Raw genomic sequence first — 24618 nt, 5'->3', positions numbered from 1 at the left:
CCACGAAAAATTGGGGAGAAAAGGGGATAAAATTAAAAAAAAAATAAAAAAAAAAAAAAATAAAACACGTTTAAATGTTTTACTCACGTTGGCCGCGGTGAGAGCCTGCAGGTTTTGGTAGCGGGCCGTGTCAGTGGCACTGTATTGTTCTCAAAGCAAAGCAAATAAGTTGTTTAATTTGTCTGGGAGCAAGACATCGGTGTCCTCGACGGGGCTGGTTTTCTTTTTGTAATCCGTGATTGACTGTAGACTCTGCCACATACGCCTCGTGAGCCGTTGAATTGCGACTCTACTTTGTATCTATATTGACGCTTAGCTTTTTGATTCCCTTGCGGAGGGAATAGCTACACTGTTTGTATTCGGTCATGTTTTCGGTCGCCTTGCCATGATTAAAAGCAGTGGTTCGCACTTTCAGTTTTGCCGAATGTTGCCATCAATCCACAGTTTCTGGTTGGGGAAGGTTTTAATAGTCACCGTGGGTACAACATCAACAATGCACTTGGTAATAAACTTGCTCACCGAATCAGCGTATACATCAATGTTGTTGTCTGAGGCTATCCAGAACATATCCCAGTCCACGTGATCGAAACAATCTTGAAGTGTGGAATCCGATTTGTCGGACCAGCGTTGAATAGACCTGAGCATGGGCGTTTCCTGTTTTTGTTTCTGACCAAGAAGTCAGTGGCCGAGTTACAGTTTTGACTTAAATCTGTTTGAAAATCTATAGCAAGACCCGAAAATGGTTGTCTAGCAATGATCAACAGCCAATTTGACAGAGCTTGAAGAATTTTGAAAAGAATAATAGGAAAATGTTGCACAATCCAGGTGTGGAAAGCTCTTAAAGACTTACCCAGAAAGACTCACAGCTGTAATCGCTGCCAACGGTGAATCTAACATGTATTGACTCATGGGGTTTATCTAATGAAGATATACAGTGTTAGTGTTTAATTTATAAAATAGAGTGTGTAGATCATTGACAAAAAAAAGACAATTCAATACATTTTTATCCCACTTTGTAGCACAACAAAATCTGTAAAAAGTACATGGGTGTGAATACTGTCTGAAAGCACTGTATTGACTGTTTTTTTTCATGAGAGTGGATGGTCATGGGGCCAGCACATAATTACAAATAATTTGTAGACTGAAAATTGACCGCAAGAAGCCCAAACAGATATAATATTAGACTAAAACATAATCATTTCAAACCTTGCTTACATTTGCATAATATGATCATCTACTGTACATACAGTACATATCTCAAAATTATTCGGGGAATACTTTGGAACAGATTACCAAAATGAAAATCCCTTGGAGCTGATTTGCTGGTGTTTTAACAGTCTTTTATGTTCAACAATTTAAAAAAAATGTAAATGCTCAGAATTCTTGGGCCAGTATAAGGAGACGGGGAAGCATTGGTGGCATCATGGTCCAGCATCCCTGTGGAATGCTTTCGACACCTTGTAGAATCTGGGGAAGGGCCCTCCCCAAATTGAAATCATAAAGTTGGAAACACAGAATTGTCTAGAATGTCATTGTATGCTGTAGCATTAAGATTTCCCTTCACTGGAACTAAGGGATCTAGCCTGTACCATGAAAAACAGCCCCAGACCATTATTCCTCATCCACCAAACTTTACAGTTGGCACTATGCATTGGGGCAGGTAGCGTTCTCCTAGCATCGTCCAAACCCAGATTCGTCCGTCGGACTGCCAGATGGTGAAGTGTGATTCATCACTCCAGAGAATGCGTTTCCACTGCTCCAGAGTCCAATGGCGGCGAGCTTTACACCACTCCAGCCGACGCTTGGCATTGTGATCTTAGGCACGGTGATCTTAGGCTTGTGTGTGGCTGCTCGGCCATGGAAACCCATTTCATGAAGCTCCCGACGAAGTAGTGAGTCCTGCAACCGAGGACAGACAATTTTTACATGTTACGAGCTTCACCACCCGGCGGTCCCGTTCTGTGAGGTTGTGCAGCCTACCACTTCACGGCTGAACCGTTGTTGCTCCTAGACGTTTCCACTTCACAATAACAGCACTTACAGATGACCGGGGCAGCTCTAGCAGGGCATCCATTTTACAAACTGACTTGTTGGAAAGGTGGCATCCTATGACGGTGCCACGTTGAAAGTCACTGAGCTCTTCAGCAAGGCCATTCTACTGCCAATGTTTCTCTATGGAGATTGCATGACTGTGTGCTCGATTGTAAACACCTGTCAGCAATGGGTGTGGCTGAAATAGATGAATCCACTAATTTGAAGGGGTGTCCACATACTTTGTATATATAGAGTAGGATCCTAAACAAGTCAGAGAGTCTCAACTGGGGCACACAAAACACATCACCAAAATTGGCTCGGTATCAAATTATAGATAGTTCTTTTGTAAAGACCTAAACAGTAGGCTAAAGTTGAAAAACACACACACCTTCCCCATTCACACATGCATGCACACCAGTGGAGGCTCATAGGAGGAGCTATAGGAGGACGGACTCATTGTAATGGCTGGAATGGAATCAATGGAACGGAGTCAAACGTGGTTTCCATATGTTTGATCTGTTTGATAATGTTCCATTAATTCCATTCCAGCCATTACAATGAGCCCAGCCTCCTATAGCTCCTCTCACCAGCCTCCATTCGTGCACACTATTAAGTTAAATAACATTACGTGTATCCATGTTATGCTCAATGACCTCACCTGTGACTAACACTGAGGAGATTCGATTAATCTGGCCTGGGCGCCCATGAAGGCGTTTTGCATTCGTTTTGGAACTGGGCTGCCCACGGCGAAGTGAGCTCAAAACAAAAATGGCGTAATTAAGCATGAGTAATGACTAGGATTCTACTTCCGGCTCCGACAGAGATGGCCGCCTCACTTCGCGTTCCTAGGAAACTATGCAGTATTTTGTTTTTTTACGTGTTATTTCTTACTTTGGTACCCCAGGTAATCTTAGGTTTCATTACATACAGTCGGGAGGAACTACTGAATATAAGAGCAACGTCAACTCACTATTATTACGACCAGGAATATGACTCTCCCGAAGCGGATCCTGTGTTTTGCCTTCCACCCAGTACAATGGATCTGATCCCAGCCGGCGACTCTATACAACGACGCCGTAAAAAGGGCAAACGAAGCGGTCTTCTGGTCAGGCTCCGGAGAAGGGCACACCGCGCTCCACTCCCTAGCATACTACTCGCCAATGTCCAGTCTCTTGACAACAAGGTTGATGAAATCCGAGCAAGGGTAGCATTCCAGAGAGACATCAGAGACTGTAACGTTCTTTGCTTCACGGAAACATGGCTCACTCAAGAGACGCTAATGGAGTCGGTGCAGCCAGCTAGTTTCTTCACGCATCGCGCCGACAGAAACAAACATCTTTCTGGTAAAAAGAGGGGCGGGGGGGGTATGCCTTATGATTAACGAGACGTGGTGTGATCACAACAACATACAGGAACTCTTAGAATTCCTCACAATCAACTGTCGACCGCATTATTTACCAAGGGAATTCTCTTCGATTATAATCACAGCCGTATATATTCCCCCCCAAGCAGACACATCGATGGCCCTGAACGAACTTTATCTGACTCTATGTAAACTAGAAACCACACACCCTGAGGCTGCATTCATCGTAGCTGGGGATTTTAACAAGGCTAATCTGAAAACAAAACTCCCTAAATTCTATCAGCATATCGATTGTGCTACCAGGGCTGGTAAAACCCTAGATCATTGTTATTCTAACTTCAGCGACGCATATAAGGCCCTCCCCCGCCCTCCTTCCGGAAAAGCTGACCACGACTCAATTTTGTTGCTTCCAGCCTACAAACAGAAACTAAAACAAGAAGTTCCCGCGCTCAGGTCTGTTCAACGCTGGTCCGACCAATCTGATTCCACGCTTCAAGACTGCTTCGATCACGTGGATTGGGATATGTTCCGCATTGCGTCCAACAACAACATTGATGAATACGCTGATTCGGTGAGCTAGTTCATTAGAAAGTGCATCAGTGACGTAATACCCACAGCAAAGATTAAAACATTCCCAAACCAGAAACCGTGGATTGATGGCAGCATTCCCGCGAAACTGAAAGCGTGAACCACTGCTTTTAACCAGGGCAAGGTGACCGGAAACATGACCGAATACAAACAGTGTAGCTATTCCCTCCGGAAGGCAATCAAACAAGCTAAGTGCCAGTATAGAGACAAAGTAGAGTCGCAATTCAACAGCTCAGACACAAGAGGTATGTGGCAGGGTCTACAGTCAATCACGGACTACAAAAGAAAAACCAGCCCCGTAGCGGACCCCGATGTCTTACTCCCAGACAGACTAAATAACTCTTTTGCTCGCTTTGAGGACAATACAGTGCCACTGAAACGGCCCGCTACCAAAACCTGCGAGCTCTCCTTCACTGCAACCGAGGTGAGTAAAACATTTAAACGTGTTAACCCTCGCAAGGCTGCAGGCCCAGACGGCATTCCCAGCCGCGTCCTCAGAGCATGCGCAGACCAGCTGGCTGGTGTGTTTACGGACATATTCAATCAATCCTTATCCCAGTCTGCTGTTCCCACATGCTTCAAGAGGGCCACCATTGTTTCTGCTCCCAAGAAAGCTAAGGTAACTGAGCTAAAGGACTACCGCCCCGTAGCACTCACTTCCGTCATCATGAAGTGCTTTGAGAGACTAGTCAAGGACCATATCACCTCCACCCTACCTGACACCCTAGACCCACTCCAATTTGCTTACCGACCCAATAGGTCCACGGACGACGCAACCACACTGCACACTGCCCTAACCCATCTGGACAAGAGGAATACCTATGTGAGAATGCTGTTCATCGACTACAGCTCAGCATTTAACACCATAGTACCCTCCAAACTCGTCATCAAGCTCAAGACTCTGGGTCTCGACCCCGCCCTGTGCAACTGGGTCCTGGACTTCCTGACGGACCGCCCCCAGTTGGTGAGGGTAGGTAACAACATCTCCACCCCGCTGATACTCAACACTGGGGCCCCACAAGGGTGCGTTCTGAGCCCTCTCCTGTACTCCCTGTTCACCCACGACTGCGTGGCCATGCACGCCTCCAACTCAATCATCAAGTTTGCGGACGACACTACAGTGGTAGGCTTGATTACCAACAACGACGAGACGGCCTACAGGGAGGAGGTGAGGGCCCTCGGAGTGTGGTGTCAGGAAAATAACCTCACACTCAACGTCAACAAAACAAAGGAGATGATTGTGGACTTCAGGAAACAGCAGAGGGAGCACCCCCCTATCCACATCGACGGGACAGTAGTGGAGAAGGTGGAAAGTTTTAAGTTCCTCGTGTACACATCACGGACAAACTGAATTGGTCCACCCACACAGACAGCGTTGTGAAGAAGGCGCAGCAGCGTCTCTTCAACCTCAGGAGGCTGAAGAAATTCGGCTTGTCACCAAAAGCACTCACAAACTTCTACAGATGCACAATCGAGAGCATCCTGTCGGGCTGAGCACCGCCTGGTACGGCAACTGCTCCGCCCACAACCGTAAGGCTCTCCAGAGGGTAGTGAGGTCTGCACAACGCATCACCGGGGGCAAACTACCTGCCCTCCAGGACACCTACACCACCCGATGTCACAGGAAGGCCATAAAGATCATCAAGGACAACAACCACCCGAGCCACTGCCTTTTCACCCCGCTATCATCCAGAAGGCGAAGTCAGTACATGTGCATCAAAGCAGGGACCGAGAGACTGAAAAACAGCTTCTATCTCAAGGCCATCAGATTGTTAAACAGCCACCGCTAACATTTAGTGGCCGCTGCCAACATACTGACTCAACTCCAGCCACTTTAATAATGGGAATTGATGGAAATTATGTAAAAATGTATCACTAGCCACTTTAAACAATGCCACTTAATATAATGTTTACATACCCTACATTACTCATCTCATATGTATATGTATATACTGTACTCTATATCATCTACTGCATCTTGCCATCTTTATGTAATACATGTATCACTAGCCACTTTAAACTATGCCACTTTATGTTTATATACCCTACATTACTCATCTCATATGTATATACTGTACTCTATACCATCTACTGCATCTTGCCTATGCCGTTCTGTACCATCACTCATTCATATATCTTTATGTACATATTCTTTATCCCTTTACACTTGTGTGTATAAGGTAGTAGTTGTGGAATTGTTAGGTTAGATTACTCGTTGGTTATTACTGCATTGTCGGAACTAGAAGCACAAGCATTTCGCTACACTCGCATTAACATCTGCTAACCATGTGTATGTGACAAATAAAATTTGATTTGATTTGATTCTGCATATTCACATGCAAAAGTGATTAAAATGCTTTATCTGCTTTCTCAATGAAAACTAACACTACCGTTCAAATGTTTGGGGTCACTTAGAAATGTCCTTGTTTTTGGAGAAAAAAAAGCATGTTTTTTGTCCATTAAAATAACATCAAATCGATCAGAAATACACAGTGTAGAAATTGTTAATGTTGTAAATGACTATTGTAGCTGGAAACGTCAAATTTTTTATGGAATATCTACATAGGCGTACAGAGGACCATTATCAACAACCATCACTCCTGTGTTCCAATGGCACGTTGTGTTAGCTAATCCAAGTTTATCAATTTAAAAGGATAATGTCACGCCCTGGCCTTAGTATTCTTTGTTTTCTTAATTATTTTAGTTAGGTCAGGGTGTGACATGGGGAATGTATGTGTTTTTTGTAGTGTCTAGGGTGGTTGTAAGGTTTAGGGGGTTTATTAGAGTAGTTGGGTTTATGTTTAGTATAGTAGTCTAGCTGTGTCTATGTCGAAGTGTTTTGTGTCAGCACTTATGTTTGTATAGCTTCACGGTCGTCTGTTTTGTTGGTTTGTTTTGTTGTTTCCTTCTTTAAATAAAAAGAAGATGTACTTTCCACGCGCTGCGCCTTGGTCCTCTCTCAGTCCCGTTGACGATCGTGACAGATAATTGATCATTAGAAAACCCTTTTGCAATTATGATAGCACAGCTGAAAACTGTAGTTCTGATTAAAGAAGCAATAAAACTGGCCTTTAGACTAGTTGAGTATCTGGAGTCTCAGCATTTGTAGGTTCGATTACAGGCTCAAAATGGCCAGAATCAAATAACTTTCTTCTGAAACTCGTCAGTCTATTCTTGTTCTGAGAAATGAAGGCTATTCCATGCGAGAAATTGCCAAGAAACTGAAGATCTCGTACAACGCTGTGTACTACTCCCTTCACAGAACAGCGCAACAACTGGCTCTAACCAGAATAGAAAGAGGAGTGGGAGGCCTCGGTGCACAACTGAGCAAGCGGAAAAGTACATTAGTGTGTTTAGTTTGAGAAACAGATGCCTTCCAAGTCCTCAACTGGCAGCTTCATTAGTAGTACCCACAAAACACCAGTCTCAACGTCAACGTGAAGAGGTGACTCCGGGATGCTGGCCTTCTAGGCAAGGACATTTCTAAGTGACCTCAAACTTTTGACCGGTAGTGTATATTTTATGGAAAAGAGATGTTGTATGTTTCTGGGCAATGCACCATGCTGCCTTGTTGACAACATCACCAAACGGTGCAGATTACTGTTCCATTTGAGAAGAGTGCTCCTCCCTCACCGCTTTGCCTGTTCACGTTACAGGCCATAGACCGGTGCCCCGCGGCTCAGCATAATCAAATCCGCCCACAGAGATGCACAGCACGCCCATCTGCCCTACCATTGGACACCTGTGGATGGCTTAGGACACATTAGCACCATCTCATTTGCTCTGGACAGTGACAATTGTCTTGGGAGGTATAAGAATACTACTTAACTACTCCCATACTATAGCTAGTGTCTTAACTACTCCCATAACTACTCCCATACTATAGCTAGTGTCTTAACTACTCCCATAACTACTCCCATACTATAGCTAGTGTCTTATCTACTCCCTTAACTACTCCCATACTATAGCTAGTGTCTTAACTACTCCCATACTATAGCTAGTGTCTTATCTACTCCCATAACTACTCCCATACTATAGCTAGTGTCTTAACTACTCCCATAACTACTCCCATACTATAGCTAGTGTCTTATCTACTCCCTTAACTACTCCCATACTATATCTAGTGTCTTAACTACTCCCATACTATAGCTAGTGTCTTATCTACTCCTTTAACTACTCCCATACTATAGCTAGTGTCTTAACTACTCCCATACTATAGCTAGTGTCTTATCTACTCCCATAACTACTCCCATACTATAGCTAGTGTCTTAACTACTCCCATAACTACTCCCATACTATAGCTAGTGTCTTATCTACTCCCTTAACTACTCCCATACTATATCTAGTGTCTTAACTACTCCCATACTATAGCTAGTGTCTTATCTACTCCTTTAACTACTCCCATACTATAGCTAGTGTCTTAACTACTCCCATACTATAGCTTGTGTCTATCCCTCTGTAATTACATTACAAGGTTCACAAAGTAGGCAAAGGGCAGAGCACCAAAGTTGGGAAATGTAGGAGCACAATTACAAATATTTTAGGTATTAAAGCTAGAACTTATTGTAATTGACAAGAATACATGGCTAGTGTTCCTGGGTGACAGGGAGAGATGTAATGCTACAATCTTCTGTCTGAGTAATGCCCCATATCATGGTAGTAGTATAAAATCTCGGATAATGAAGGAAATGTAGGCCAGTAGTCTACTGTAGTTTATAAACTCAGTTATGACTGAAAGCATCTTCAGTTTATTATTAAATATAGATTGTCAGTGAATCAATCATTAATCATATGATGAATCATATGGTGCTGCATACGCACACATTGTGATGCAAAACATACTTCTTATACTTCCCTCTCTCAAGACTTTGCTCAGTTCAAGCTGTTTCTCAAATAGTGGGTGTGAAAGAACCTCTGGTGAGTCATGGGATCACTGTGGTGAGTCACACAGTTAGTTTCCACTGGGCTGTTCATGCATAGTTGGGCTCTGGTGGGATTGGAAAATACTGTTTTGTTCACCTTCAGTTGAGGGACACAGGAACATTTGAAGGCTTGAGGAAGGTCTCGCACCAAAATGTAGCAACGTTGATAGACTGAGAAATAGAAAAATATTATTTAAAATATATATTTATGTCCGGGGAAAAAACGATTTATCTCTTATATAATCTTGATTTGTCCAGGTCAATCTTATTGAAATACATATATTTTACAATTTGAGAAGTTTGTTTTTGAAAGTATTTGGCTAGGCAGATACAATAAACCAATCATTTTCCGTTTGCTACCAACGCCCAGTGATTCTAGCCAACCTCCCATCGCTATGGAACAAATGACAAACTTGCTGTAGTTCTACACCGCCCTTTTCCGGTTGTCACTAGCTAGTAATCACAGCCACAAAGTCAATATGGGCTATATCGTAAACATTCATGAAAACAAACATTTGCTTTTTGGTCTTAATTTAATGTTAGGGCTATGCATACGGTTAGCTAAGTTGTCAAGTTTAAGGTTAGGGCCAGGTTTAAGATTTTAAGAAGATCAATTGTAGAAATAGGCGGAGTTTAGTCATAATTATGACTTTGTGGTTGTGGTAACAAAGGACGACCCCGTCTTTTCTCCTCAGCTTTCAAGGTAGAGAGACTGGCACCGTGTACATCAATCCATTCGGTGATATCACTGAGAGGTCACAGTTTTACAGCTCTCTGCAATTATATAGTGAACACAGCTGGTGGACATTGAACCAAGGTATGTATGTTTTTGTTGGCAGGGTTTGTGCATGCAGTAAATGTATAGCTAGCGCGAGCTAACACGAAGATGCTGTCGTTCGGTCGTTTCCTTTTTTTCAACGTGGTGACGTGCTAGTTAGAGGTTAGCCATATAACTAGCTAACTAAAGTCACCATGTTCGTTCACAATATAGTAATTCATACCAAGACCGTGTCTGTCAGACTCTCATTCTACTGCTTCAATATTTGACACGCAAACTGAGAAAAGTAGCTGGTTAACTAAACGTGAGCATGCTAACTTTAGCTAGCTAAGTAACGTTAGCTAGCTAATGTCAACTGCACTCACTAAATGTCACATCGCTGAATCAATGACTTGTCAATAGCGTGATGCTAAGTGCAGGTTGATTTCTAGTCACCTAACGTTATATTCAAGTAATATTAACAATTTGTACCTAGGCACAGTTCTGTTTTGGTCTTGCTTTCTCCTTTACTTTTCGTGAGTGTCACGCATTGAGTGATACTGCCTATAGTAATGCCAGAAATGTCTTGTGACAGACAGCCCATCTGCTTCTGCACCGGTCACGTACCTTATTGCAATAAAGCTTGGGTTCATTAAGGTTCACTTTGTTGATTACAATAGCTAACGTTACTTATTTTCCCACGTTGTCTTACTGAAATATGTTGACAAAGAGAAGGAAGGTGTAACAATGTATTTGATGGTCAGCTTTGTTGTCCAGTTGGCTTAAGTACAGAATTTGTAAATTCATACCATGTCGCAATGACGTCTACACAGGTGGTTATTGTATAGACATAACAATTGGTTTACTATTATGTGAAAACAACTGCAAATTGTTTTGGATGTGTTTAGGCTTACAACTTGATTTGCATAACAAAATATAGGCCAATGCATATGCACTATCCTCTCCAGTGGCGATTTTAGCATGTAAATCTTGGTGGGGCAACAAAAAAAATTTTGGGGATGGGATGCATGCCAGCAAAGCCACAACACTAAACAATACAGTAATTGCACTATACCACTGCTACACCTGGCTATCAGCGGTGCCGTGTCTGGCAGCAAAGCACTTCATTCAGACTCATTTACGGTCTTAAAAAAACATGGCTGACTTACTTTAACAAATGTGGATTCTTCTGACAATTGAGATGTACAAGCTAAGGCATAAGGGGAAGACAAGCGGATAAGAGGCCATCTGTAATTTCGATTAAGACATTAATGAGTGAGCTAGGACGGATGTAGTCAATAAAACTATTTGTTCAGCACTTTTGAAATGTACAGAATTCAGAACATCACATTTTATTTGTCACATGCGCTGAATACAACAGGTGTAGACCTTACAGTAAAACGCTTACTTACGAGCACCTAACCAACAGTGCAGTTTAAAAAAAATAAGGATAAGAGATAAAAGTAACAAGTAATTAAAGAGCAGCAGTAAAAAAAAACAATATATACAGGCAAATCCTTAATAATCATTGGCCGTTCTTAGTGTTCTCCCTGTACACCAAGTCAGAACTATAGGATAAATAAAGGGGGCATATATGCAGACAATGAAAGCTCTTACAATATTCAATTACATTCCTCAAAAACAGGTTATAGGCTACATGTGCACCACAAGTTAGAACAGTAGGCTAAGTTATGAGGGGGAAAAGGACCAAATTATTAGGGTGAAGCACATGGCCTACTAACAGCTTACTACACAACATACACTTAGTATTACTTTCTTAGCTACAGTATACACGTCTCCCTGGCATATTACATCATTTATGCAGCAGCATACAATACATTTTTGGACTCACCTTGTTGTGCTGTGCTCACTTGAACAGGAAGGTAGCACGGCGGTCCTTCGTGGGCAAATTTTGTCATCAAGGTCTGTCGTTCTCTGGATTTATGGTGCTTTTCAAGACAACTGGGAACAAAACAAAAAGGTTGAATCATGATGAGGTTGTAGCTCTAGAAAGATTCCCGATTTACAATTCCGAGTTGGATGAAAGTTCAAAATGTATTTTCCCAGCCGTAGCTTGTTTTTCCCGAGATCCCAGTTGTCTTGAACTCACTAAAGTCAGATTTTGCTGTTCCCGAGTTAAGTTGTTTTGATTGGGGGCACAAATCATGCTTCATTGACAGCATGGCTAATATTGAATGTTTATAATTTTAAACTAGGTAAAGAGACCCTTAATCTTAGACTTGGGACCATATAGCCAGGCTAATGATTGCTTTGCAATGCTTGCTGTTAGCCACTGATTCCTTCCAAACCACTCATTGTTGAATTTACAATTTCCAGCTTGTTGTGTAATGTTTATGGCCGGTTAGCACCGATACGTTTTATCTATAATTTCTCTTCATATGACCAAGATTAAAAAGGATTTGCCAGTACATTGTTGACTTGATTCATGATGATGACTACTAGCTAAGATTTTGAAAACTACTGTAGATCTAGCGTGATTGGATGTAGTTTTATCTGTGGCCAATGACCTTGAGCCTTCTTAGATGGGCACTTCTAATGTAACTCTATGGCAGCACCCAAGGGGCTTGAATTTTCTAGCTCTGCCTTTAGACTTGGCGGTGATGTAGTGTCCCCATGAGTGACCAAACACTTAGCCAATAACGGTGCAACGCTCCGTATTTTCTGCTGGCTTGCCCTACGACCACAGAAAGCACTGAGCTAGACTGAAACACCTGCATTTTGGAGCTGCCTTACTCAAGAAAACAAAAAAGAGACCATGTTTGTGTGCGGCTTTCTTAACTCAATTATATATTTTTTTTTACATTGTTTGCAAACTGATATGTGACATGTAATTTTTTGCTAAAATGACGTGTCACTACGGCAGCATACCACCCTGCATACCACTGCTGGCTTGCTTCTGAAGCTAAGCAGGGTTGGTCCTGGTCAGTCCCTGGATGGGAGACCAGATGCTGCTGGAAGTGGTGTTGGAGGGCCAGTAGGAGGCACTCTTTCCTCTGGTCTAAAAAATATCCCAATGCCCCAGGGCAGTGATTGGGGACACTGCCCTGTGTAGGGTGCCGTCTTTCGGATGGGACGTTAAACGGGTGTCCTGACTCTCTGAGGTCATTAAAGATCCCATGGCACTTATCGTAAGAGTAGGGGTGTTAACCCCGGTGTCCTGGCTAAATTCCCAATCTGGCCCTCAAACCATCATGGTCACCTAATAATCTCCAGTTTACAATTGGCTCATTCATCCCCCTCCTCTCCCCTGTAACTATTCCCCAGGTCGTTGCTGCAAATGAGAACGTGTTCTCAGTCAACTTACCTGGTAAAATAACGGTAAAATAAATAAAAATAAAATAAATAAAATCCTCTCATTGCACATAGCCTAAACATGTCATTGCACATAGCCTAAACATGTTTCAGGCAGCTAGAAACAACATTAATTTGAAGTAGCGGTAATCATGTTTTGAGCCACATTGCAATGAACTTACTTTGGTAACCTTCAGCTTGAAAGAACTGTTTATCACCTCATTACCTAGGAAACCAAACATCATGATAACTCCAGTGGTTTGAAGCTAGACTTTTCATGCCTCAGTTTGTTTATTGTTGTACTGCCAGGCTCTGATATAGCTTTGGTCAGATGATTCATGGCCTAGATATGCATGTAAAAGACAGCCAGTAGGCCTATTCTCAAACTGAGTGCTGGGCTGCTCGTCATTCAGGTTGAATTTGGGTGTAAAATGCTGGCAGAAGATTCAGGATGGCAATGTAATTCACTTCAATAATGCTGATGCAGTTTGGGACAATCTCCATAGTCAGAGAATTTGGTTAAGGCCAGACTTTCTGTATTTAACAACACCGTTACCTTCCTACAGTGACCAGTTGGCTCAAATAGAAACAGCCCTGATGATAGCCTCCTTGTCCTTTTATTATGATTTGGGGAGAATACTAGAGGTGGCGAGGGCCCCTCCAATCAGGAGGTGTGTTTTGGCTGTTGAGGTAGGTTATGTAGAGGGAGGGAGTTATACATGGATCAGAGAGGTGGGGGGGGCTTAGTCCTAACTAGGAAGGAGGAGTAATCTTTTATCATTTGCCTTTTGAGTTCTGCTCGAGTCACTAGGCTCCATGAGCTGGTTGAATTCATCCAAGGCCAATTTTTGTCTTTCTAATGTTACAGGGCAAAAAAAAGAAATTAAATGAGAAAGTCTTTGTCAAATATGCAGAGAATAATCACATTTCTAACTAACACTTGTTTCTGTTGTCAGGCGGTTTTATAGTAAACTCAAGGATGTCTGGAGATCTGTCCCTGGACATTAACATCAAGGAGCCGCGATGGGACCAGAGCACATTCATGGGCCGCGCCCAGCACTTCTTTTTCGTCACCGACCCCAGGAACATCCTCAAGTCCTCTAAGACACTGGAGGACGTACGGGTCACTGTGGAGAACTACAGGTACGGAGGGGGGAGGACACCTAAGGGAGGAGGGTGGTTGATCCCAGGAACATCCTCAAGTTCTCTGATGCTGGAGAACACACCAGTCTCTGTAGAGTTCTACAGGTATTGAAAGGGTGTAGAGTGAGAGATTAATGGGATGAGATGAATGTAGGGGTGGTAGTGCAGTTGACATTGGGTTATATTAGAGGGGTGGTTTACTGTGGCCTAAAATGTGAATGGTAATTTGGAAGTTACACTGGCCTCTGGGTAGGAATCAATTTTCATTAATGCATTTATGTATGAGTATGAACTCAATCAACATTGTCTCTAGTCTAAACTGAGGAGTTCAAGGAGCTAGCTAGCGGTCACCTTAACCTGATATCTCTCTTGTCCCCCCACGGTGTAATAAGATAAACAAACAAACATCTGTAGACATAGGCCACTAATTAGGCTTGTAGGTTGGAACATCTGTCATACCGGTTTCTCTCTTACATCAGAGATGAACTGAAAACACCAAAATAAATGTCTAAGACTGTCTTTGTTATAAAGAAATGCAAAAATATTTTGGGGATTTGTGTGTATTGTTAGGTATTACTGCACTGTTGGAGCTAGAAACATAAGCATTTTGCTGCACCTGTGCTAACATCTGCAAAACATGTCCAATATACAATTTGATTTGTTAAAACATTGTAGGTAGGTGAAGCTTTAGCCTATATTTATTTTAGCCCTTGTTTCTGTGAATCAAACATTGCAATAATTTGCCCCGATGCTAAGAATTGATGTGTTTCATTCATTGTTTAGAGGATGTGCTTGTGTCCAGGTTAGGAGTGGTGAAGCCAGGTCTGACAGAAGATGAGCTGTGGAGAGCCAAGTACGTCTATGACTCTGCCTTCCACCCTGACACCGGAGAGAAGATGGTGGTGGTGGGACGCATGTCTGCCCAGGTCCCCATGAACATGACCATCACCGGCTGTATGCTCACATTCTACAGGTACCACTGGGGTGGATGACCTTTCAATTCAATACATGTTAAATGCAATTTGTGTGTAAAACACCTAAATTAAAAACGCACAGAGCAGCGTACTGGAAGAGGAAGATCTGATGAGGTGAAATGTTAAGAATGTTGCAGATTGAAATGTAGAGGCACATGTCAGAGATGCGGCAACTAACCGCACAGCAGGGATATTTCAACATTCTTCATGAGGATTAAATCTCCACCCACGCTGTGGATGGTGCGTGCTGTTGCTGGCTGGCTTAACTTAATCACATACACCATATGGGCTGCTCATGCTCTTCTCTCTTGCTGTATAGTAAGTTATGCCAGGACAAAAAGTGCATAGAATAAATGTAGCATGTTAGAATTTCTCACCAAATGGCATAAACAACCTATGCAGTTGACTTTCCCAAACGGTGTGGTCTCTTCTCTTTCAACTGAAGACTGGGTTCGATGGCAGTGTTCTGTGTATTCGGGCGGCAGGCAGCATAGTGGTTAAGAGCGTTGGGCCAGTAATCGGAAGGTTACTGGTTAGAATCTCAAAGCCGACTGTGAATAATCTGTCGATGGGCACTTGAGCAAGGCACTTAACCCTAATTGCTCTGGATAAGAGCATATGCTAATATGTCAAACTTTTAAAAAACAAATGTTTTATCTTGAGGGCATCGGAAAGGAAAATTCCTAAGCCGTTTAATGAGGGTCAGGATACCGCCATTGTCCTTGTAGCATGTGGATGCCTTGGATTGTTTTCATGTTCTGTCTGCATACCTTCCACTGTGCCTTTTACATTCCTGCTCACAGGGCAAGACCAGAGTAGCACACTGCAGCTATTGTTGTGTGTCTGAAGAGTAAAGGGCATACAATCATAGTCACACTGGACTCCAGAGTGGCTCAGCGGTCTAAGGCACTGCATCTCAGTGCTAGAGGTGTCACTACAGACCCTGGTTCGAATCCAGACTGTATCACAGCCGCCCGTGATTGGGAGTCCCATAGGGCGGCGCACAATTGGCCCAGCGTTGTTAGGGTTTGGCCCGGGGTAGGCCGTCATTCTAAATAAGAATTTGTTCTTAACTGACTTGCCTAGTTAAATCAAATAAAAACACTAAATTATGTAAACCGTGCACAGAAGTGGAAAGTGACATTTTTACCTTTTTACAAGTTGTGGTTTGGCTTTGTTTGAATGATTAATTCAAGCATTCTGCCTCTGAATTAAATATCTGAAATGATTAATGCTTGTTCACACACTTTCTTTGTCTCCCTTTCTATCCTTGCCCTACCCTTCTCTCCCTTGTTTTCATCATCTCTCCTCCAGGACGACTCCAGCAGTGGTGTTCTGGCAGTGGGTGAACCAGTCCTTCAACGCTGTGGTCAACTACACCAACCGCAGTGGAGATGCTGCCCTCACCACCAAGTAGGGACTGGGAACACTAACGCCACATTACTTAACCAGCCCTGCTGTACCTGTACTAGGGTGCATCTCATAGCCTTAGCTAGCTTCCTCTCTGCATCTGCTTTCCTTCATCAGTACTGATCTGAAAGGACATGGATAGGTGGGAGCAAATCCCCATAACACTTCCCCTATGTTGCTTTCACCCGTCTTCTCTCTTCCTATTGGTGCAGACGAGGAAAAGAGGCAAGGAGAGAAGACCATAGTAGACTATTGCGATGCACCCCTAGCTCTGTATGGAGGCCTGCAGGGCACGGCAGTGGCTAGCCAGTGGAACCCCAGTCCACTACACTCCTCCCCTTACAGCGGTATTACACCCCACTGTTTAGTTCAGCATGCTCCTCCATTCGAACTGAATGGCTGTAGCTGTACCCCTTCGTCCATGTCTGCAGCTGGTAGAGGAAGCAAGGCATTTGCATACATCTTTCTGGTCTGGGAACATATGTTTCAGAGTAAGAGTGCTGATCTAGGATCATGTCACCCCCCCCATGCATGTAATCCCATGCATTGTGATCTAAAAGGGAGAACTGATCCTAGATTAGCACTCCTACTCTGAGGCTTTTGATACATACAGCCTCTGGTGGAGAGGCTGTACAAACCAGGGCTGTATCTCAATAGTTTAAAGGGGCGTCCTCGTACATCTGCACCAATTTGAAAACATGATCGGTGAAAGGTTTACACTATGTTGCTATCAGATTTCACCTGTCCAGTTCCTTCAAATCAGTGCAGATGAAGTGAAGGATACAAGGAAATGATTCCACTTTAGACTATTGAGATGCACCCACTCTAACCAGGACACATGAGGAATAGGAGCCAGCGATGCTGGTGCTTCTCAATTCATATGCAGATGGCAACCATCATGGAACGAGCATGTAGACTGGGGGGCCATTCCAATCATTATTGGTGCATCTTGTCTTTGCCTGACTTGTCACGTTTCGGTGTTCAATGAATGTTGCTTTTGACTTGACCGCCTTGACTACATTCCGTATGTATTGTGACCTGAGACCTCTGTATTTAGGATCATTCTGTCTGTGTATCAGTGTCACGAGAATTTTCAATCCCAATCATAATAACTATCAATCAATCAATAGCTTTGACCAATCCCCGAGGTTTGTAAGACCATGAGTTTAATAATAATTAGTCAAAAGACTCAGTTTATGCAAAAGGCTTGTACAGTTTATTCAGAGAATGTTCTGAAGTCCATTATACAAAGACATCCATTTTATAGCTGCGCACAAACAGTAGGTGAGTTTTATCTCTCTAGTTCTCACCACTGTGTATCACTGCCCAGCCGACAGTTCCATCCCCCCGAGATTAGGGAAACCTTGAGAAGTACTCCCTATGCTCTCATAGGTTCCTCAGAGGTCTAGCCAGGTCGGTTCAAACACAGGTTTAATTGTTCTTCGGTATTTTCCTAGGCACTCACATCCAAGTTCAAATCCTAAGCTACGCCTTGCTCAGACAGTCTGTGTTATTCCACTATACAGATACATTGTTTAACCTAATTCCGACTAAAACTACACATCATCCGATTATAATATGATTCTAATCAATTTCATACAGTTATAATGTTTCAGAGTCAAATTATTTTATCATTATCTTTCAACATATACATTATTTTATCAATCAGATAGACTTGACTTTGGTAAATGCCTGGAACAGGAACCGTATTGAGGCTCAGTAAATTGAGAGGTGTAAATGTCTTTGTGTGACGTTCTCTCAGTCAGCTGGCTGCAGCGTACGTCAGTGCGACCACCGGAGCCGTAGTCACAGCCCTGGGACTCAAGTCTCTAGCCAAGGTACTGTCTCTGGATCATCTTAGTTCTAGTGGATTTGCACATTTGCTTTGCATTTTATTTGAGCGCTGTGAAAAATCTACATTGAAACAAAATCCCTCCCCAGCGCCTTCCAGCCGTCATGAGCCGGTTCGTCCCCTTCTTTGCTGTAGCTGCTGCCAACTGTATCAACATCCCCTTCATGAGGCAGAGGTGAGCTAGAGTTTAGACCACACCTCCTAACTAGGGACAAAGGTTTTCCTTAGCACTGTCTTTTTGGTCAGCTCTGTGAGGGGTTAGGACTGGGTTGCTGTCACACACTTTGTTTCAAATGTATTTGTAAAAAAAAAAAAAAAAGTTATACATGGATTAACATGACTGGCAGGTTTGGTTGAATTCCATCCTCTCCTTATGTCCCTCTCCTTAGGGAGCTGAAGTACGGCATCCCAGTGACAGATGAGAATGGAAACCGGTTAGGGGAGTCAGTCACCGCTGCCAAGTCGGGCATCATTCAGGTGGTGGTGTCCAGGATTGGCATGGCTGTGCCAGCTATGGGTAAGCACTGTGTTTCACACATGATGGATTGAACATTGTTTAGTGTTTTTTTTATCTGGTGGGACACAATATTTCACAGCGCAAAAAAGTTTGGGAACCACTGGGTAAGGAGTTAACATGCAGTTTCAAACCAGATCAAACCAGAGGATGGAATTAGATTTCAGTAAGCACATCCCCAGTAGCACTGATGTCAATGATATGGCAGAATAAAGGTTTCTATAGGACAGGATCCAAGGCTTAATGTTTAAGCCCCATATCAAGGCCTCTCTTGATTTGGAAACACTATGGATGAATTTGGATCGTGTCTGCAGTTTCAACGGAACTCATGAATGATTGTTGGTGACATTTGTGCCGTGTATCACTATTGCCATTGAAGGGGAAGGTACTGTGTTGTCTAAATGTTAAAGGAATTGTGTCTGTCATGGAACGAGCATGTAGACTGGGGGGCCATTCCAATCATTATTGGTGCATCTTGTCTTTGCCTGACTTGTCACGTTCGGTGTTCAATGAATGTTGCTTTTGACTTGACTTGTCCCTCAGCGCAAAAAAGTTTGGGAACCACTGGGTAAGGAGTTAACATGCAGTTTCAAACCAGATCAATTGGTCTGAAACTCACTGTCCTCACAGCAGTACTTCTGGGAAAGATGATTTAGCAAAGCCTCCTTAAAACCGTAGATGACTATCAGAATCAGCAACGTGTTGTGAAATAACAGAAATGTTGCTCTTGAAAATACTCCTTGTTTTCTGTCTGTCTACAGCTATCCCCCCTGTGATCATGAACGCCCTGGAGAAGAAAGCCTTTATGAAGGTAATGTTACAACAGCCAGATGCCTGTCATGCTTTCTACAGCAAATGGGCATACTGGAGCTGGTTCTATAGTCAGTAGGGAGAGTGTGGCATGTAGCTGCTGGTGCACTAGGCCTACCCTCTGGTGCACTAGGCCTACCCTCTGGTGCACTAGGCCTACCCTCTGGTGCACTAGGCCTACCCTCTGGTGCACTAGGCCTACCCTCTATTTGGAGTTCAAACCAATCTGGATGGTTCAGCTGTGTTACACATGCAATGCAATTTTTGTTGGAAATCCAGGCTTCTGTGCTTTGTCTGTCTGACATCCAGTAAATCTCTAGCCTGGTCCCAGATCTGTTTGTGCTGTTTTGCCAATGACCATATGAATAAGCAAGATGGCACAAACAGATCTGGACCACGCCTGTAAATCTCTACAATACTGTCAGTGTAATGTCTGTATACGTTTTGTTTTTATGAAAAACTGCTTCAGGTTGGAGTCTCACTTTCTCTCTCTCACTGTGTTCTCTACTCAGCGGTTCCCAGTCCTAAACGCTCCAGTACAGGTGGGACTGGTGGGTCTGTGGTAAGTATCTATCTATAGTTAATGTTACTGTAAACTGTTTGTTTGGTACACGTTTCATCCATGTTATCAGTTATAAGTCCTCTCACAATGACATGCACTGTAAGCAAACTAACCATAACATTTTAAATGGACTGGAGCTTTGAATACTGAACGTCGCGATTTGCAAACCATGTGTATTGCACAGTTTACTTAAACTCTGGTTGGACAAAACCTCCCGTCTCTTTCAGCCTGGTGTTTGCCACTCCTCTGTGCTGTGCCCTGTTCCCACAGAAGAGGTACATTATGGCCATCTGTTACATACTTTAGAGATAGACCGTGGATCTGCTTTTCCTACACAACTGTCAAATCAATCATTTTCTCTCTCATTCCCTCTCTCTTTCACTCTCTCATCCCCTCTTTCTCTCTCTACCTCTCCCTCTCTATATAGTTCTATGGCTGTGAGCAGCCTGGAGCCAGATCTGCAGGAGAGGATACGACAGAACAGTCCCCACACTACTACCGTCTTCTTCAACAAAGGCCTGTAGGACCACCCAACCACACACACCACAGACCAGCCCCCTCTGCTGGCTGGACCCTGCTAGTACAGCTCAGCGGGCAAAGAGAATATTATATTTATGCTTATTTTTGTATTTACCTGTTTGTTTACTATGTTTGTTATAGGCTTTAGGATTTGATTAGGGTGATGGTGAGGGGTGCGTCTCAATCCTAAAAAGTTGCTTCCTTATCTGAAAGGATGGAATAAGGGGGGGAGCCTACCAGTCAGGTTTTGGTCATCATTGTAGATGAAGGAAAGGAGACGAGGAAGCCACTTCAGAGTAATGAGATGCACCTGAGGTGAGAGTAGTGTGACAGACAAACAGACCATGGTTTAGTCTGGTGTATTTGTCCTTCCTGGGGTTGTGGCTGTTTAGTTACTGACTGCTGTGAATGTTACAGAATGACAAAATCTACTTCCATCACCACTAACTACATACATGTCACCCCTTGTATTTGACCCCAGAGTTTTTTTGTTTGTTTTTTCCCTCTCTCTCTCTCCCCAAAGTGTGTTGTTATTTATTGCCCTTGTGTTTGAGATCGTACCATTTTGAGCTGTGTGCACTGAAACCCATTCATGACTTGCAATTAGAAAATAGTCAAATGTAATCTGCTAGATATCCACTCCCTCAAGTTGGCTTAACTGTAGTCTAGTACAGGTAGTGAAGGATAACAGTTGGTTTATGAGCACATTAGACTGACCTGTTATTGAATTGCTTTTTGGGTCTACCAGGGTTTTGTTTTCTGTTGCAAAATGTTTTGCTCCAGTGAGTGTGCCCCAATGAACATGACACAGTTGACGAGCACAGTTTCTATCTCCCTTGGAAGTGTATTTGCACACACGCTGTCCCACCTCAGCCTAGTGCACCGGGAACCCTGTGTGTTTGTGTTATCAAGAAAACCTTTAGAGGTGCAATGACACTGCATGAGCACTCCTAAATTAGATTTCAGTAAGCACATCCCCAGTAGCACTGATGTCAATGATATGGCAGAATAAAGGTTTCTATAGGACAGGATCCAAGGCTTAATGTTTAAGCCCCATATCAAGGCCTCTCTTGATTTGGAAACACTATGGATGAATTTGGATCGTGTCTGTGCAGTTTCAACGGAACTCATGAATGATTGTTGGTGACATTTGTGCCGTGTATCACTATTGCCATTGAAGGGGAAGGTACTGTGTTGTCTAAATGTTAAAGGAATTGTGTCTGTTTTGTCCTAACCACCCTGCCACAGCCCTCCTGTCAGTTTGTGACGCTTATTGACTCTTTAGTCATTCTTCTGTTACAATAGAGAAGAGTTAACTTGCCGTGGTGACCTAGATGTGTGGTGGGGCCAACTTATGCAATAAGAGGCAAGGGAGTAAATATGAATCCCAGTCTATATGTTAGCTTTAGATTAATTGTGTTGTGGTGATGTGTACCAAATATCGTTTTATTGTCATAAAACAAAGTTGTGAGAACCAGGGCTCTTAAACTACAGGCCCGCTGACCAAATGTGGCTCCCAAGCTGATTTAATGTGGCCCGTGGTTGTCTTTAGTAAATGCAGCCCATGGTCATGAAGGGATACAGGGAGATTCTGGCATTTTCCACTTACCCAGATTCTGATGAACTCGTGGATACCAGTTGTATGTCTCTACATGCAGTGTGATGGAAGTTAGAGATATTTCTGCGGGCCAAGGCTAACTAGTTTTAGCACAATGATTGGTAGTCTACATGTTCGCTAGCATACGCTTAATTGCTCGAATCTGGCAGTATCCCTTTAACCTTGTGTAAAAGGAAATCGTCGATTAGATTGTAGGACAGTTGGAAGTAATGCTTGGATCTTTAGTTCCTGTGTGGAAAATCTGGGCTTAGTTAGAGCATTCCTGATCAAACCTGGGCTATAATACAGTATATTAATGTTGTTGAATATCCAGCTAGATGTCAAGTGTAGTAATGATATGGTTGTTTAGTAGTCTAGACAATTTCATAGTACCGTATCAACTGAGTAACTTTGTGGTGGAAATATAGTATGTACAACAGGTATATTTTTCTGGGATTAAGATGATGTAACAGAGGATATATTTAACAAATAAATGGTGGCGAGGTATTAGGAGATTTAAAACTTCAGGGTGCACTGTTCCATTTCTCCACCTGGTGGCAATGTTTTATTCAGCTAGAAGTTAGAACAACTATTACACATTTTCAGTGTGTTTGTGAGTCAGAGTTTGAATATAGTTGTCAAAACTACCCATCAATATTGTCCCGGCTGACTTTAGTACGGCTTCGCCATGTAGCTTGGTCCCAAATCTTTTTGTGCGGTCTTGCCAGGTTATAGGTCACCTTTTCCTCTGTCAGTCAGTATTGCATGTCTACCAAACCACTCTGCTTGGTAGTTCCCTCTGAATGAAATCAGTGGATATTTATGCAAAGAAGACATGAATGAATCTCCTCCTCACAGACTGATACGAAACTTGTTTTTTTCCCCCCACGCTTTTTTTTGTAATGAATCCGCATAGCCTGGTCCCAGTTCTGTTTGTGTGGTCTTGTTTAGGGTGACAATGACCATAGGATTTTGATAACACAAACCGATCTGGAACCAGGCTAGGCTCCTCATACATTTTATTGAAAATGTATATTGTCTATAGACGATCAGATGCACTGCAGCACAGTGTTATGGCCATACAGTAAACACTACATTATGCCATGGCTTTCAACTGTAAATACCAGGGTTGGAGTCAGTTCCTTCTTAATTGACTGAATTGAAATGGAATTAACCCCAATTCCAGTAGATACTGGTTCATCTGTACTGTACCTACACACACACAGAGTAAATTGTTATTCCACTAGTCACAATGTTTTTGTGTCCATAATTGAATAAAATACCATATATTTCATGAGCAAGTTGACACCATTGTAAAGTCATTCACTCACCTATTACTATAAAAGGAGGTACCCTCTTCATTGTATGTTTGGGCCTGGATTGGGTGCTGTGTAATAACCAATGTAAAGGGTGGGGGTACCACTTTTCTTTCTTTTATTTTTTTTTATATATACACATATGTATTGGAAATGTTTGTACTGTCTCCATAATGTGCTTGACAATGTGTATGATATAAACCAAGTCACAGTTTACTATGAGCTTAGAGTAAGTTATCCAGCAGTAGCTAGCTTTATGTTATCACCGCCATTTAGCTTTCCCCATTTAGTTGTTTTCTGGTCCTTTTGGAGGGGAGGGCAAGGAAATGTGACTAGAACAAAAATGAACCTATAGCCCAGCCTTTTTATAGCTAGATTGTGCTGACAGAAACATGCAAGGCTTGAGATTGAAAAAGCAGTGGTCTTTAGCGTTTGTCATCGGCTTCAGCTTAATATGACGATCCTCTGTCAGGATATTTTCATGCAATAACTTTCATATGAAATATATCTCTAGGTGCTTAGGCATGTCATTATTGTATTTATATATTATTAAATATATCTCTAGGTTAGCTTTGGCATGTCATGGAATTTGGTCTTGGCAGCACATTGAAGGCACAACACTGAAGACAATCTATGACGTCGCTACACTCCATGAATGTTTTCATGTTAATGTGTGTCCATGTCCAGTAATTCACGGTTGTTCAGTACCCATGTAGTTGTCAGTATTGGTGCTCACTACTTGTTTTTCCCCTCTCCATTTTGAGTTGGAATATGTTCTGGCACACCTGGACTATGTAAGACATTTACTAAGAGCTATAGAATAAAGTGATTGAAATGTGAGTTTTCTTTCTCAGGCCACAGACCTACTGTACTGTTCAGGAACAAAATTAAGACAAAGTGAACGTTCCACACCATTGTGCCCATTTGAGGGTGGGTCACTCATGT

At 42.8% G+C, this 24618-nt stretch overlaps 1 protein-coding gene across 1 annotated transcript; it reads left to right on the top strand.

Annotated features, from left to right (window-relative positions):
- The first annotated feature begins 9560 nt into the window (after positions 1-9560).
- On the top strand, positions 9561-24513 carry LOC139562467 (sideroflexin-1-like). The gene is made up of 11 exons (XM_071380186.1): positions 9561-9724; positions 13933-14119; positions 14922-15092; positions 16408-16506; positions 18266-18341; positions 18445-18530; positions 18745-18872; positions 19631-19680; positions 20192-20241; positions 20469-20516; positions 20669-24513. The coding sequence occupies exons 2-11, from the start codon at positions 13956-13958 to the stop codon at positions 20763-20765; spliced, it is 969 nt and encodes a 322-aa protein (XP_071236287.1). The 5' UTR covers positions 9561-9724; positions 13933-13955; the 3' UTR covers positions 20766-24513.
- Positions 24514-24618: the final 105 nt, after the last annotated feature.

This window comes from Salvelinus alpinus, chromosome 32, assembly GCF_045679555.1.
Source record: "Salvelinus alpinus chromosome 32, SLU_Salpinus.1, whole genome shotgun sequence".
NCBI lineage: Eukaryota > Metazoa > Chordata > Actinopteri > Salmoniformes > Salmonidae > Salvelinus > Salvelinus alpinus.
This window is presented reverse-complemented; position numbering and strand designations above follow the sequence as displayed.